Genomic DNA, 17610 nt, shown 5'->3' on the forward strand with positions numbered 1-17610 from the left:
AACAATAACAAAACAACGAACCACTGACAACTGCATTAGGAGCATATTTTTATATTTTGAGCTGGGGAAGGAGTTTCTAAGCAAATCAGAAAATCCTGAAGTAAGAAAAAAATGCCCAACTCAAAATTAAAAACTTCTAAATAGCAAAGACACCATAAACAAAGTTAAAATGGTAATTAATAGTCTGGGAGAAGATATTTGTAATGTACACAAAAGGCAAAGAATAAATATTCATAATCTACAAATTAAAAATAAAAAAGGCAACCAAGGAGAAAAATTGGCAAAGAATATGAAGAAGTAATTCATAAAAAAATAGAAATGGTCAAGAAACATAAAAAGATACTCACTTTTAGTTATAATCAGGCTAATGCAAGTTAAAACATAAAAACATTTTATTTTGCTATATATACTTCTGTATTAGTTGATGTTTGATGAAAAATGAGTATTGTATTGCTTATGTAAATAAAAAATAAAAATATTTGTCAATTAACCCAAAAAATGTTATCTATTTCAATACACATTTCTTTATTAGTGAGACCAAACTCTTTCAAGTTTATTGACTATTATGTTTCTTTTTCTTTCTTTGTTAATAAATTGCAGTTTGTATACTTTTATATTGGGGATTCATACTTTTTTCTTACTTATTTTGTCATGTATGTTGCAATTATTTTTTCCCAGTTTGTCAAACACCTTTGAATTCTGTTTATGGTTTCTGCCTTTGCTTTTATGCTGAGAAAGTCGTTCCTTACCTTGAGATCAGATAAATACTTCTTAATAGTTCCCTTCAGCTCTTTTGGAGTAACATTGTAAAATCTAATCCTTTATAAGAAACTGTTTTGGTATATAGAATGAGCAAAGAATTTTACAAACTGTTTTCAATTGTTAACTGTCTGAGAATCATTTGCTGTATTAACCTTCTATACTTAATCGATGTGAAATATCATCTTTATTTTGCACTATATTCTTACACGTACTGAGATCTAATCCAGAGTTTGGATGATTGCTTAATTATCTACCATTTTATTCTTGCATTAATGCCATGCTACTTTAGCATGCAGTACTAATTTTAATACCTGGTGGTAACAGACCCCTCATTCATTCATATTTTTATTTTTCATTAGGTTTTATTTGGGGGAGGAGGGGGAGGATATTTCCATTTATTTATCCTCTTGGAAAAAAATTTAAGAAAACTTAGTCAAAAATTTTTTAAAAACCACGATTGGGATTTTGAGTAGTCCTATGTTAAAATTCTAGATTAAGATGGGAAGAACCATCATGTTTACAATATTAAATTTTCCTATCTAGGAATATGTTTTTCCATTGTTCAGCACCCCTTAAAGATGTATAGTTTCTTTACATTAAAACCTGTGAATTTATTAACTTTATTCCTAGGTAGGTATTTGTTGTTTGTGGGAGAAAACAAAAAGGTTGAAAGCTCCAGCAAATCTCCCCAGCGTGCTCACCTCACAGCCACACTATCTGTGAGCACACATGATCCTGCGGCTCCCGTCTTTGCTCCTGACCCCTATCGCATTACTAAGGGCGTGAGGTGGGTCAGAGATGAGTGGTCCTTGGTAATATGGCTAGAGATGGCCTAGGTGTAAAGCAGTGGGGCTCATAGATTGTTACTAGATATTTTACAATTTTTATTGCCACTATGAGTGGAATAGAATTTTTTCCCCATTATACTAACTGGTTATTTTGGGGATTTGAGAAAACCATTGGTTTTTTTTGTTTTATATATATAGTGTTGAATCTGGCTTTCTTCCTTAGAGTTCTCATTAGTTCTATATTTTTTCAATTCATGTCCTTGGGTACATTATCCACCTGCAAATATTTGATCACTTTTCCCCAATATTTATTACACCTATTTCTTGTTCACTACCCCCTAACTCCTGTTCCCTGCTCCCCACTACTGTCAGAACTTCTAGAACAATGTTAAATAGAGTGGCAAGCAGGGCCAGGCAGTTTCCTTCTTGGTCACGAGAGCAGTGCAGTCGGGCTCACACTTAGTTTAACGCCCGACTCTTCCTGTCTTAAAATTATTTATAATCTTATCTTTGAACTTACGTTTTGTTTTGATTTTTTCCTCTTGAACTCCCTTTCAAGAAAATTGAATTTATGTTTTAAAAATAAGGTCTGAAGACAATGAAGCAAGCCTGTGAGCAGAGGAGATATGCAAAATACGGGTGTCCCCCATTCCTTACTGCCCCGATTTGTGTACAGTGTTCCCGGTGTCCCACGAGCTCAGAATTCACTGGACTCACAACGCATGGGAGTTATAAGACTCAAGTCAAGTACAAGGTGACTATGTCTATGACTGAGTAAGCAGAGCTGCTGACAGCCCAGAGAGGCCTTGCTTTCCCTTCCAGGCAGAACTTGCTTCAAATGTACAAAGAAGGTAAAGGCACTCCAAGAAGCACTAATAACCAGGAAACTCTATCATATGCTTTTTCACTCCTATTGCCCTGTATTAGCCAAATACACACATGGACAATAGTGATATAGAAAGAAAGGGAAAGACAGGGCAACTCACAGTTCCCTTCCCTTAAGTCCTTCCTTACTCATCTACTCACCAATAAGCCAAAGGTAGAGGGTGTCGGCAGAATGCGTATCAAGAGGTGAAACAAAAATAGTTCAATTAGCTTTGGGCGGCATTTTTACTGTTTCGGTAAGAACTAAATCTATATACACATATGAGCTACCAAATGTGAATTGTATAAGTTTGGTAATTCTACATAGGAGAAATGATCTTATGTTTGCATTTAAAACCACCATTTTCAGGTAGCACAAGAGATTTAAAAAAAGAAAAGAAAAGAAGAATACCACCATTGTACAATATAAAAATGAATGGTAAAATTCATGCTAATAATTTAAAAGTTTAATTTTTTTAACTTAGAATGATGTTAAATAGCAAATAAAAAACAGCATGCCAAGTTGAAAGAGACTGTAGAAGAAAGGAGAAAGATTTTTTTTTAAGGCTTTAATGGCACTTTTTCCCTGCTCTTTGAGCAAAGGGTCTCATTTTCATTTTGCATTGTGCCCCACAAATTACGTAATCAGCCCTGGGGGTCATAAAAGATATTTTTTTGTTTTAGGCTTTATTGGAGAACTGTCTCTGATTAAACATCACCATTTATACTATGGGTGATTACAGAATTGTTATTGATAGTAAAAGACTGGGAACACCTACATGTCTATCAAAGAAGACTGGTGATTTGTACAGTGGAATACTGTACAAATGTAAAAATGAACAAGAAATCTCTATATGTACTACTAAGGAAAGATCTCTAAGAAACACTGTAATTGAAAAAAGAAGTGAATATAGACAACCATTTTAATAAAAAGGGAGGCAATAAGAATATATACTTATATTACCCACTCAAAATATTAAATTAAAAAATTACCTACTGGTTTTTGGGATGGAAGGTTGGGGGTAGTGGGTTAAGGACTAGGCCACAAAATTAGATTTTCTGTCCCCCTGACCAGCAGAATATCTTTCACAGTCGGTGCCAGAGAAACATCTTGCCTATTTACAACCTGGCTATTCATAATGCCAGTCTGAGGCAGAACCATGGTTTGTGAGAAAGCTCTATTATCACATAATGTTGGATACATACTCCAAAGATGTGCCATTTAAAAACAAGTTGTGCACATTGACATTTACCTAGACATACACACTGCTGTATCTATATATCCCTGCTATAAAGAGGGACTATAGAGTCCAAAAAATTCAGTCCTGTAAAATGTAGAAGTAAATCCTGTAAAATGAGAGCAATAATTTTTTTTCAGGTCGTCGGGCTCACACTTAGTTTAATGCCCCACTCTTCCTGTGTTAAAATTATTTATAATCTTATCTTTGAACTTACGTTTTGTTTTGATTTTTTCCCTGTGAACCCCCTTTCAAGAAAAATGAATTTATGTTTTAAAAATAAGGTCTGAAGACAATGAAGCAAGCCCATGAGCAGAGGAGATATGCAAAATACGGTGTCCACCATTCTTAAAAACTAAAAAAGGGGAAGGATGATAAAAGGATACATATGTGCACAACTGACCACGCACTAAACCAAGAATCCTAAATGATTATGAGAAAGCCATTTTCTAACCATCCCCGCTACACGACTCCAGATCCCATGTAAGAACCCCATCCATTCTTATTTGAGAACACCAGCTTCCCAGGGTGGAAAGCAAACAAACACACAAACTGTATTATATTCTTGTATGCATTACTCTGGGGTATTCACTTTATCAGAATTTTTATAAAACTAAGATCTTGTGAGAAAATAATGCTTTATCTTCTCCAGAGGAAAAGTGAAAGGCTACAGATAACTGTAAGGTAACTGTAACTCCTCCAATTCCCCTAGCAGGTGCAAGGTGGTCCACTGGAAGGGGCTAGGCTGTGGAGTGGGCCCGAGATAAGCCTTTGCCCATGCTGCCTGTTTTGCGTGATTCTTTCTGGAGCTTTCCCCCTTCTTCCTCTCCTTAGGGGCTGGCCCAATTCATTCCCTCCACTGGGATGTCTTCCCTAACACCACTTCCTCAGCTCAGGTTAGTGTCCCTGTTCAGCGCTCCTATATCTGCTGAAACCTCCCAGTATGTCACTTTACTGCGTTGTCACCTTCTGTTTAAGTGTCCTTCTCCTCTATTAGATCGTAAGATCCTCCAAGGCAGAAACTATACCTGTGTGCTTTTCTTCCCTAGTGCCTAAGATACACTTGGCAGTCTCTTAATAAACGTCTGCTTAATGCCATGTAATTTACAGTAAGCTAAAGAAGTTAAGCTTCACAGGCAATTAGAACCAGTCTTAATATCTAGTTAGAGAAATAAGTTTGAGAAATAAGCCTCCTGGTCTAGATTAGTCCAGATTCACTAGTGCCATCTTTTTTTTTTTTCATTTCAGCATATTATGGGGGTACAGAAGTTTAGGTTACGTATATTGCCCCTACCCTCTCGCCCCCCAACCCCCGCCCTGAGTCAGAGCTTCAAACGTGTCCATCCCCTAGACGGTGTGCATCGCACTCCTTATGAATGTATACACCCATCCCCCACCCCCAATCTACCCCACACCTGATTAATGTTATTCCTACATGTGCTGTTAGGTGATGATCAGTGAAACCAATCTGATGGTGATACAGGTTGTGCTTATTTTTCCATTCTTGGGATACTTCACTTAGTAGAATGGGTTCCAGCTCTATCCAGGAAAATACAAGAGGTGCTATATCACCATTGTTTCTTATAGTGCCATCTTAAGAAACTATTTGCATTAAGGCCTTTAGGGCCCCTCTGCCAAGCCAGAAGAAAGTTTGCTTCTTTGCCATATTCTAACACCTTCATCTGTTAATGAACTCCCCCACTCCAAATCTTTATTTCTGCTCCAGAGGGCACTTACTCAAATAAACACAGTTGTGAAGCACAGAAGTCATATTATCTCCCTAGTTCACTGGATGCTAACAGCCCTTCACAGCCCAGATTTCCAACTCTGTTTATTTTCCCAGAAATTTTACACCATTCTAAACATACTGTTACAATCTCAAAGTACTTTTAAATGACAGTAGCTATCACAGACCACCTATTTCTATTTACTGCCTTCAGCTCCTCTGAGGGAAACAAGTGTCACCCATTTTTATGGCTACGTAAATTAGCACTTTTGTAATGCTCCATAATATTTACTGAATTCTTCAAGGCCCAGATCAAAAAACCATTTTTCATAAGCCTAATCTTACTAGGCAAGAGAATATGTTGGATTCCTTTATGGCCCAGCGCAATATTTAACCTTTCCCCACACCTGTCTGTGCCATTGTCTGTTGTTCTCCACTACACAATTTCCATACACTGCCAATGTGCTTAGCCAGCTACTTTGAATCGCATAGGAAGTTTCCTGTTGGAAGGAGCGTCTTTTACATTGTCTGTCTTTCTGCTTTTGTGCCAGTCATCTGTTTGCTTTCAGCTCCATTCCTTCCCTTGCTCGACACTAAACCTTTGCAAACTACAGTTCCCAGACTCCCTTTACCAGGTTGGCTTCTGGTTCTGCCAATCCAAGAAACTGGTGGGAGATTGGAAGATGGGAGGAAGGAAAAAACATGTTCTTTTCTGTCTGCTTCTGGTGGTACTGAAGATAGCAGCAGATGGATATGGGCTGCAGTGTTCCTATTCAGACAGCACAATTACAGTGGTCCCCCTTATCTTCAGGAGATACATCCTAAAACCCCCAGTTGATGCCAGAAAACTTAGTACCAAACCCTCTATATACTGTTTTTTTCCTACACAGTATCGGGCAGGTAGCATATATAGCATGGATACACTGGACCAAAGGATGATTCATGTCCCCAGAGGGACAGAGTGGGATAGCACAAGACTTCATCATGCTACTCAGAACAGTATACAACTTAAAACTTATGAAATGATTATTTATGGAATTTTCCATTTAATATTTTTGGACCATGGTTGCGCTTGGGTAACTGAAACCACAGAAAACAAAACCATAGATAATGGGGCACCACTATGCTAACAAGACACTAGAACAACAAGCCACCAGTCTTTCTGGATCCATGCTGGCAGACACAGAGGTAACACTGATGGCTTGAAGCTGATAATAGGATCTTCTTCTCCTTCTTTGAAAGGGTTAAAGGATCTTGAATTTTGGACTTAGAGCTCCATGTTTTAGTTATTATCTCTTAAGAAGAGAGGCAGGCCGGGCGTGGTGGCTCACGCCTGTAATCCTAGCACTCTGGGAGGCCGAGGCGGGTGGATCGCTCAAGGTCAGGAGTTCGAGACCAGCCTGAGCGAGACCCCGTCTCTACTAAAAAATAGAAAGACATTATATGGACAACTAAAAATCTATATAAAAAAATTAGCCGGGCATAGTGGCGCATGCCTGTAGTCCCAGCTACTTGGGAGGCTGAGGCAGTAGGATCACTTAAGCCGAGGAGTCTGAGGTTGCTGTGAGCTAAGCTGATGCCACGGCACTCACTCTAGCCTGGGCAACAGAGTGAGACTCTGTCTCAACAAAAAAAAAAAAAAAAAAAAAAAGAAGAGAGGCAGAGCCAAGGATAAGGATGAAGAGGGACTTATGAGAGCTAACATTTTCTAGAAGAACAAGGAGACTGTAGGAAGGAAAACCAGACTCCTGTAATGCCAAATAACACACTCTAATATCAATGTAAAGTGTTTACTCCTCCCCCAAGTCTTACTAAAAGCATATTCTCTATTCATCTAGAAGACTCATAAGAAGAGCTATTTTAAAAAGAAAAAATGCAAATGGCCCTTAAACATATGAAAAGATGCTCAATTCCTCTGATAAGAGAAATGCAGTTAAAACTGCAATGAGATATCATTTCTCACCTATCAAACTGGCAAAAATTCCAAAATTTGACAATATGCTCCATTGGCAAGGCTGTGGAGAAATAGTCTTTATCATACAATGCCAGTGAGAATTTAAGAATGGTATAACCCTTATGAAAGTGAATTTGGCAATATCTAACAAAATTATATGTACATTTACCCTTTGATTATATAATCCCTCCTCTAGGAATCTATCCCAAAGATATACTGGCAAAATAGGAAAAGACTATGCATAAGGCAATAGCACTATTTGTAGTAGAAGACTGCAAACAACCCAAATGGTTCATCAGTAGGATAAATAAACTATGAGTACCCTATAGCTTTAAAAAGAAATGAGAAATATCTTTCTACATAGCTAGCTAAAATAAGTGTTAAGTATAGAAAAACAAAGTGAAAAAAAGTATGTATATAGTATGCTACCAATTATTTAAGAATATTGGGGGATAAAATATAAATACATAAATAAATACATTTTTCCCATTTTTTAAAATGAAGGAAAAAAACTAAGGGGGAAAGAGCAATTACTTATAGGGGTAGAAAGGACAGGAATAGAGGCTTGATTTCTCTGAATACAGTTCTTTTGTAGATTTGATTTTGAAACAATGTATTTCATATAGTTATAAAACAAAAAATTTTTAAAGGCAATCCCTAAATATTGAAAGTAAAATGGAACAGATAAACCTCACTGTATACTGAAATGGTGGCATAATCACACAGAGAATCATTTCAAGTGACTTTAAAATATAGTCATTTTACTGTATATCTCTAGTGATAGAAAGACTCAAAAATAATTGCAAAAATCTTAAACTATTTTCAGTAATCATATGGTTCATGATAGTATTGGTACTGTTATTCTAAGGCTATTTTGTATGTACTGGCGATAAAGCAGGAATTATCGTGCTGTATCATTGATAACCAAGATTTTCAGTATGGAGATGAGAGAAAGATCTACAGGTTAAACCTTGGACTACTGAATTTGAATTAGAAGTATCAGCATACATTCATGATATATAAATATATATGACATATAAATAAATAAATAAATTTGCATGTTTTCCCTGGTTCATTTTCCACTAAACAGAACCAAGGCTTATTGAAGAAATGGCTGATTCCAGATCAAAGGCAGGATGTGTATAAGATAAACTTGGTACTATTGAAGACCACTGAAGTTATGTCAAAAGGATTCAAGAACCAATTTGAAGAGGCTAAAGATGGGGCAAGTTGAATATCATTAATGATAACTGCAAGTGATTAAAAAATGTCAAACGCTTTAATCCCATAAATTCAAAATGTACTCACCTATCCCTAAAATAAACCTCCAGAAATAAATCTTACTGGTTACTTTTGGACGATGCTAGGGAATCACCTCTTTATTTTGAAAACTGGTCAATAAAAGGAAAGACTGTAACATTTATTCTTCTTTTCCTGGACAAATTGCATCTCAGGATTGCCAAATGACTGTTGAGGAAAATTTTGTCTTTCTAGCAACTAAATGCAGAAGGAATGACAGAATTAGAATATAACCATTTTGCAATCCAAAATTATGAAATAGTGGATCTAGGAAATAATCATCAATGGATGTGAACATCTAAAAGAGAGAGACAACCAGAGATTTTCTGAGCTTCTTGATAGATAACACATGACAGTACCTGGGGAGCGTTATTACAAAAAATAATAGTTGAATTTGATTAAGCCTCTACCTACCAAGTTAAAAGAAATGCACTAATAAGCAAGCTAAACATTACCATGAGGATTCAATGACCAAAACCCAGGCTGCTAGAAACTCTGAAGGACAAAAACCTAGCTTCTTGGACAAACAAATTATAATTAGAGAAACGGGGAAAAAGAGAGAGAGAGAGAAAGACACAGACAAGTAAATGGAAGGGAAACTACAGATTTAAAGAGATTTAAGAATCACAACAGCTATTTGCATAATATGGACCTTATCTGCATTCTGATTTAAACAACCTATAAAAACACATATTCTCACTACAGACTTTGAAGCAATTAGGGAAATTTGAACACTGACTGGATATTTAATACTGTTAAGGAATTACGGTTCAATTTTAGAATACTATAATGGTATTATGATTGTGGCTACAAAAAGAAGGCCTTAGTTTTAGAGATAATGAAGTATTTATGAATGAAATGATAAAATGTCTGAGACTGGCTTCAAAATAATCTGATAAGGAGGTAGTAGATCACATACAGATAAAACTAGGTTAGCTATGAATTGCTAGTTCTTTAAGCTAGGTGACAGGAACCATTCTCTCTACTTGGGTAACTAGTAGGACAATCAAAAAAGTGAATTTAAATATAAAATTAAATGAAAAGGAAGATTTGGCAATCATTATGAAAAAGTAGACGGACTTGGCAAATGCTATGCATATATCACAGACTGGATTGCCCAGGCAAAACAAACACATTCTTTGGGAGGGTGGACACTTACAAATAGTGGTCACATCTCTTCTAATTGTTTCTTCCATGCCTCACTGGTAAGACCGGTTAGGATTTCCTACAAATGCCTCCTAACACAGAGCCAGTCATCACAGGCTGACTCTCCCAGAGGAGAATACAACCCAGCAAGATCCAGACACAACCACCACATGAGAAGGGGCTATGGTCGCAGCAGCAAGGATGGGAAAAGGGCCCAGCTCTGGGCAATACGATCGAGCTGGGGCCCTTCCCATGGCTACATGAACTTGGAGGACTTTAGAGCTTCCCCATGAATCTGTGCAAGTGAAGCAGCACGAGGACTGATGTACTATCGTCAAAAATGGGAAAGAAACCTTTTGATGGTTAAAGAAGACTAAAATTTCATATTGTTAATGTGGTTATTTTTATTTTTGTTATTTCTTGGCATTATTATACATTTTAAGTAATAACATTAAAAATCTCCCATCCATGCACTAATCACTCCCAACCCTGCTTAGCTTCCAAGATCAGACAAGATCAGGCACCTTCAGGATGGTATGTCTCGATACAATAATATTAAAATTTGATTTAAAAATAATTCAAATATTTTTAAAGTCATTTTTAAGGCCTACAAAGGAATAATTAGAGGAGCCTGAACTGTGAAAGGAAGAACAGGAACTGTGAACAAAAGAGGTTCTGAATCTAGAAACATAAAAGTAGGCTTTGAGACTCATGATGACATTATTTTAGCTTCACTTTTCTTTTTCCTATGAAAATCTAGAGTTTATGTCAGTGGTTCTCAAGAGAGGAGTGCACCTTTCACAGGACACAGGAAGGAGTAAGAAGTACACATTTACAATTTAAAAATAACTCCAGGTGATTTGACATATCTGTGCCCCGGCTAGAGGACCACTCCTTTCTGAGAAGTCCCCATGGAGTGGCTAGCCAAGGCCTGTGTGCTCCTAAATTGTGCCTGAAATAATCAACATGGAAAGCTGACCATGACTGTTTTAAACAGCACTGGAGGCTAAGCAGAACTGCAGTATCAGACCGGGATAATGAGATCCCCCTGAACTCCCTTACCACTCACACCACTGCCCAGCGTGGGGCAGCTTTAAGCTGTGAAGAGGGTCCCAAGGAGGGCCGGGGGAGATCCCGCTACAGGCCACGTGCTGGCAAGTGCATTACATATTTGCCTACCTGCACCACTGCTCCCATTTGACTGAGGGACGATGACAGACAGGCAGATGATTGCAGTGCTCTTTGCAGTGAGCATCATAGAAAAAGGCTTGAAGAAAAGTGTTTGGCCAGACACCAAAAACACTTCTTATATCTCTGTAATCTTCTTTCGTCTCCTGACATGTCTGAGACTATTATGGCTTCTGACAATGCTGACTAGCTCAGTTTGTACAAAACTCGCAGACCAACGACAGCATCCCTCACTGCAGCCAATCCTCAGTTTCATTCTTGTAACAGCCTTTCATGCCAGATAGGCCTGATTCTTTGGTAATTACAGTGTCCACAAACCTGTTGTTCCTCCAGAAAGAAGGGGGAACTGATTTATGGACATGGCATGTTCTAGGCGGCATGTTTAAAATTGAAGTGCATGGGGCTGGAGTAGCCAAATGCTACCCATTTTGTGAATATGAAGGGTCTTGGTTTCTAAGATCCTTCTCACTGAGGATTCTCTTAACTACACAATCACATACACAGTGAAGCCTACAGTCTATAGAAGAACCCAGGTGAAAAAGACGCTTTTCCCATAACCCTCCATTACCATAATTCCATACAGCCTACAGAATTAAAAGACCATAATATTAGGTAATGCTTCAAAAAATGTTTACTTTCAAATTACTTTAAAGTCACAAAATTATTAACGTTTAATATTAAAATTACATCCACAACAAAATTAAAACCAAAATAATCATTTTAGTTGAGCTCTAAAAGCTCTCTATACATTGGAAAAACTTCTACTCCTGCTACTTTATGAATAGTACTCTCTCAAATTTCCCTAAAAAAAGGATTATGTTTGAGACATAGTAGGTGTTAGGAGCATTTAGGCTATGACTTTTCAAAGAATTAGCAAACATTTGTGAGGTACACTCATCTCTCCCATTATAGTTATCACCATGTTTTTAAGACATGAGTCAGTAGGAACATGTGTCCCAGTATGGACAGAAATTGGGAAGGAGAGGAAACATGAGTCCCTTGGTAAAGGCACAGAATTCTATTTTAGGTGACACAAGGCAGGGGCATCTTATCTCCCGCACCTGAACATACATAGTCCCTTCTCAAAGGAAGCTGCAGTAAGGGTACTATTCAAGGATCAAATTAGTCTAACTATGATCTTCATAGGAAATGAATAAAAACCCATGGGCATGGGAAAAAGAGAGGCAGAATAATCAGTCTAGAAGGGAAAAGCCACTCATGATATCCAGACTGTCAAGGCCGGGGAAGGACTGTATACAGTGGCCAGACTAAATATTACCTGAAATAAAAACAAAACACAACAGAAATCAACCAAACAACCAACTAAACCAAAATTAGAAATACCCTTTCCAAAGATCAGTTAGGCAGTATTTCTACCCAATAACTTAACTTTTGCAATAATTCGGTCATCCCTTTTAAATTATCTATAGGCACTTTCTTGAGGTGAATTTGGCTACAGTGGGCAAATATGGATTCATACGTCCATGAAAAGAAGATACTCCCCCAGCTGAGCACACCATTCATATTAAATCAAAGTCTAAAATACCTGCATAACCTTGGAAAGTATGAATATCCGATCAATATTACACAGACTTCCTCCCCAAACTCACCTACCATTAAATATAGAAAAACTCTTTGTAGGAAAGGCTTTGCCTGACTATCATAAGCATTCCCTACATAGCAAATCTGAATGAATCACTAAAATATTTGCAATTTTTAACCACCAGTATAACACTTATATTCATTTTTAAAGCTTTCTGGAAATTATTATTTTGACTACTTCTAAAAATGTAAGCCATCCCCTATGTCACTCGGCCATAAGGCATTCAAATCAACCAGAGTCCTTAGAGCTGATTAAGATGAGTTAATGGAAAAACAAAATATTTGAAGATAAAATATCTCAGTACATATACAAAAATGTAATTGCAATACTTACCTATCAGTCCCTTCTCGAGAGTGAAGGTTTTGTTTGTAAACATACATTCAAAAGCCACAATGTGAAAAATCTTATTCACTGTGTTGTGAGTCCCAACGATTCGAATATACCTGAGGGTAAAAAGAAAAGAAGATCTGTTGAAAGGAGCTTCCATTACAACTGATCCAAGGATAACAAAATAAGATACATTTAAACATACAGTGTATGAGGAGATGGACTAAAGGAGACTTTGAACTCGACTTCAGACCCTGCACCTGCTCCTTAGGGAAGCTCCAAATGAGCCTGGAAGAATTACAGCAAAATTAGGGAGATGCCACTTCCTACAGAATTAAGTATTAAATAAAACTTAGATTTGGTTTACTTAGAAATCAAACCAGGTACTGTTCAGTTCCACCCTTGACTGTCAGCGTAATTATATGTCCCTAAGATATTTACACTGGAGAGTAACAACCAGCTTCTGCCCTAGCTGAATGGTTTGGAATGTGCCTGTGCACAAGTACACAAATATAGGCAAAAGCAAATGCTTTCCAACTCAACGGAAGATTTCATCCATTGCAGACAAATGCATGAAATCAATATTGCTTTCTTTTTTAAAAGGAAAAATTCACAGAAACTACTGAAAACTACTCACAGTTTCTTATTTTAATATTGCTCCCCAAAACTTGTTAGGAAGTTAACCTTATATACTTACGCCAGCCCCCCCACCTGACTGCTGGAAGCCTTCTCCTGACCAGAGGAAGTGATCTGCACAGAGGGCCCGGCCTGCTCTGCAGCCTCCCTCCTGGCCACATGAATCTGGCATCTGCACACAGTGCAGAGTTTCACAGGGCAGGCCTTGAACATCCTGGCCTGTTCACCCTCTTCGTCTCCCTGGAGGCTTCATCTCCAAAAAAACAGCATTAACCTTGGAGCAACTTGCTCTCCTCACTCTCCAAAGGGACCTGACAGTTCACAGGTTAATGAGCAGACAAACTCACTCTTCTGAGCATCACACAATTCCACGGGGAATGTGCCACACACTGTCTTACGGAATTCAAAGGAAGAACCAGGAAAAATAACTAGATTAACTGATAATGCTCTTCCAAATTATGAACTATGCACTCTGAAGGATAAGGTATATTAAACAAACAGATTTCAATTAGACTATGACAGACTGGGCAAGGTTTTAGTAATATCCTCCCCTCTGCTGTGTAAAACAACCTTCAATTTAGATGATATAATTTTACCTCTGCGTTAATTGCTGTTCACTAATTTGGTAATTTCCTTACATTTCTCATCACTCCAAGTTAAGCATATAATGTAAATGCCAATTTAGGAAATTCACATCAAGGAGACTATATTTGGGGTTTTTATATCATGGGCTATTTTCCCTCCTGTTTCTTCAAGCCTGAATCTCATGGCATTCCCTGAGTATCCCTCATTTAGCCATCTGCTCCTTGACACGAGCTGATCACTCATCTTCCTAACCAATATTAAAGCTATCTCCTGGACTGGCTATTCAGTGTGCTCACACCCCCTACAAGGAGACACTGCTCCTCCTGCTGAGAATCAGGGCAACTGCTACAAAAACCAGAGCCCTCTGGTGAAGCGGGAGGTTGGCCCTAATCGCTTGAGCCCTCAAGACAGACAGAAGGTGCTGATTTTACTGGGTTTGGGTGGGTGGGTAGGTTCATTTAAAATAAGTTCTTAATGGTTTGGGTAGTACAGATTGTGTTGTTCTTTACTGTTGGCAATGACAATCTCCCTGGAACTTTATGGAAGGGAAGGGATGTGTTAAACCAGGCACCTTGGGCTGAATCTAGTTTTGTCCATATCTTTAAACCCACAGGAACTCAACCAGCATAGCATTTTCCACCGTGCATGGCCGTGACAGCCTGAGTGCTGCTGTCTGCAACCTTGGAGGGAATAGAGGGAATGTGGTTTAGTGGAATTTGATCAGACCATTTTCCTATTCTCCAGGTCAAGTCTCTACCAAAGGAGACAGAGCTCTCCTAACGTGCACAAAAGAGCAAGGAACTGACTAACAGGGCCTTTTCCCACTGGCGATTCTTAAGGTTAATATAGTCCAGGCTGACCTAAGGGGATGCAGTAATGTTCCTTCTCTCCTTTTCTTTCTTTTTAAAACATTATATAGAACCAGGTTTTCCAAGTTTAGATAACAGTCATTTCCTCAATTTTACCCAGTGCAAACATCAGGAACGGGAGAAAATATGCAAGCTTCCCCTCCCTCATCCCCCAGTTATAAGCAACTGAAAATAAAAAGTTGTACTGGAATACATTTTACAGCCTTAACGATAGCGTTTGTGATAATAAACAAAATAATATATATGGTTGGAAAAGCACTGAGAGATGCCTCCAGATATAAAGTTCTATATAAATGAAGATAATATTATCTCTGCTACATAATCCTGAGGTCAAATTAGCAATTCACCACTGTACATCACAATTTTTGATTAGCCTGTTACATGTAATGCTCATAACAAGTTTAATTATTCTAGTTCTACCATACTTTCTAAGTCTCTATAAAATTATGGCATAATTTACACAAATGGGATAAAGTCCTTACTCAAATACCCATTTAAAAAAACAATAACATCAAAAGAAAGAAGCCCTGCTCCTTTTTCCCAAGCAGGAAGTCGTAAATATCCTGCACTTCTTCCCCATACTAAAGATCTAGAAATGGCAAATAGGCTTCAACTAAGAGCCCAACACCAGCGACTGGTAGCGGCAGCCTGGAGCACAGAATCCAGAGGCGCGGTCGGGCTCTGGGGAAAGAGCGCCCTGACCCATGAGCAATGGCTGGAGGGGAGGAGGCAGCGCAGGGACCATCCCCAATCATGAGCGTATTTCCTTACGGGGGCTCTCCACGGAGCAGGCCAAAGGTAAAAGAGAAGTTATCACTACCCAAGTTATTGAAAATCCAGAGGGTAGGGGTGAGAGAGAGTCCTCCCTCTCTTTTTACTTCTTTGGAAAAACAAAGCAAAACCTGGTTCTGGGTCATAACACCTAAACAGGTGAAGTAGATACCACATTTTCTCAGTTATAGGAACTCTTAAATAACAGGTAAAGTTTAAGATTTTTTTTTTTCCTTTTCAGCACCATCTCTCCAGTGCACAGTCAGACTCTGAGTCAACCTGATAATAAGGGCAGTGGCAGCAAGTGGATTCATCAGTGTGTAGAGAGGAGAACTGCTGAAAAATATAATATATATCCTTTGTTCTCACAGAGGTCCTCAACAGCAGCTCAGACAGTTGGAAGATAATTAAAACTTAAACAGCGCCGAGGAAGGCAGATATGCAACAGACTGGCCATTGCTGATGGGGATGAATGCTGCCCACACGAGCCCCCGTGGAAGAGTCTGTTTCCAATATTCTCCTCCCTTCCCTGTGTTAGCTGTCTTCAAGTGGCTGACAGAGACTGGATACTGAACACTGTTCAGAACAGGATGTTTCAACACAGAAGCTTCTAGGAGCTATAAGATTATGGGTGAATGAGATTCTCTCTTCTTTAATAAAATAAAACCTAAACCTCCTAGGACAGTACTCTAAAACTGAAAGGTATTACAGAGTTTTGAAACAACGTGGACTTCACAGTCCAGGAGAATCAGGAGTATAGCCCAGCCCCATCACTTAATTAGATGTGTCACTTAGGAAAAAAATGTTTTAAACCTTAGTTTCCTCCTTTATAAAATGAGGTCAATAACACAAATTTTACAGGGCATTTAAATGAGATAAGTATTTAAAATATCTAATGCAATCCTTGGCAGAGTAGGGTATCATTAAATAGAAATTCAAAGGGTAGATTGCTGGATGCAGAATTTCTTGGTTTGGACTTCAAGAATGCTGGTTTCTGGGCGAGTACAACAGTCCCCCTTTATCCAAGGTTTCACTTTCCACGGTTTCAGTTACCGGTGGCACAGTATAGTAAGATACTGCAAGAGAGAGAGACGGAGAGAGAGAGACAGACACCACATTCACATAATTTGTCTTAAAGTACTTTGTTATAATTGTCCTATTTTATTGTGAGTTACTGTTGTTAATCTCTTACTGGGCCTAATTTATAAATTAAATTTTATCGTGGGTATTATGTATAGGAAAAATAATAGTGTATATATAGGGGTTGGTACTATCCACAGTTTCAGGCAACCAGGGGGGTCTTGGAACGTATCCCCCGAGGATAAGGGGGTCTACTGTATTACTGACTATGGATGTTAAAATGGTGCATCCATGAGGAGGCAGTTCGAGGAGCAGACTCCAAGAACATAGGCAAGGTCTCCTCCTTCCTCTTAGGGTACCTCAGTATGGGTGCCATGGGCCACAGAAAGCAAGCTACGTTCAGAATGTAGATGACCTGGCTCTATGGTATTCCTGCTTTAATCCTCTATTTAAAAAGTTCTTGACCTGTCTTACCTATGCATGAGGAAGCAAGGGAGGAATCTTTTGCCCATATTTGGGTTTAAAATTTAAAGTCCCTCCTTCCCGCCAACCTGCCCTCCTTGGCAGAGAATGTGAAACCCAGGGTCAGGGCCATGTGGTCCAACTAAACATACCCGCTGAAGAGTTTCTTTTTTGCGTAAACACTGAAAGTTAGAAGTTTTAATTTATTAAGAAAAATAGCATTTCCTTACAGAGAGACAACATAGTACTGTGAAATAAAGAAATTTTGCTTTGGAGATTTCACTGGATTCCCTGCCTGCTCCAGGAAGGTAC

At 38.4% G+C, this 17610-nt stretch overlaps 1 protein-coding gene across 3 annotated transcripts in view; it reads right to left on the bottom strand.

Moving 5' to 3' along the window:
* BTBD9 (BTB domain containing 9) overlaps positions 1-17610 on the bottom strand; it is a 386775-nt gene that overhangs the window by 124719 nt on the left and 244446 nt on the right. For all 3 annotated transcript variants that reach the window (XM_069487430.1, XM_069487432.1, XM_069487431.1), the window contains exon 7: positions 12902-13011. In XM_069487430.1, coding sequence (XP_069343531.1) covers positions 12902-13011 — 110 coding nt within the window. The remainder of the gene's footprint in view (positions 1-12901; positions 13012-17610) is intronic.

This window comes from Eulemur rufifrons, chromosome 15 (assembly GCF_041146395.1).
Source record: "Eulemur rufifrons isolate Redbay chromosome 15, OSU_ERuf_1, whole genome shotgun sequence".
In the NCBI taxonomy this organism is placed as follows: Eukaryota; Metazoa; Chordata; class Mammalia; order Primates; family Lemuridae; genus Eulemur; species Eulemur rufifrons.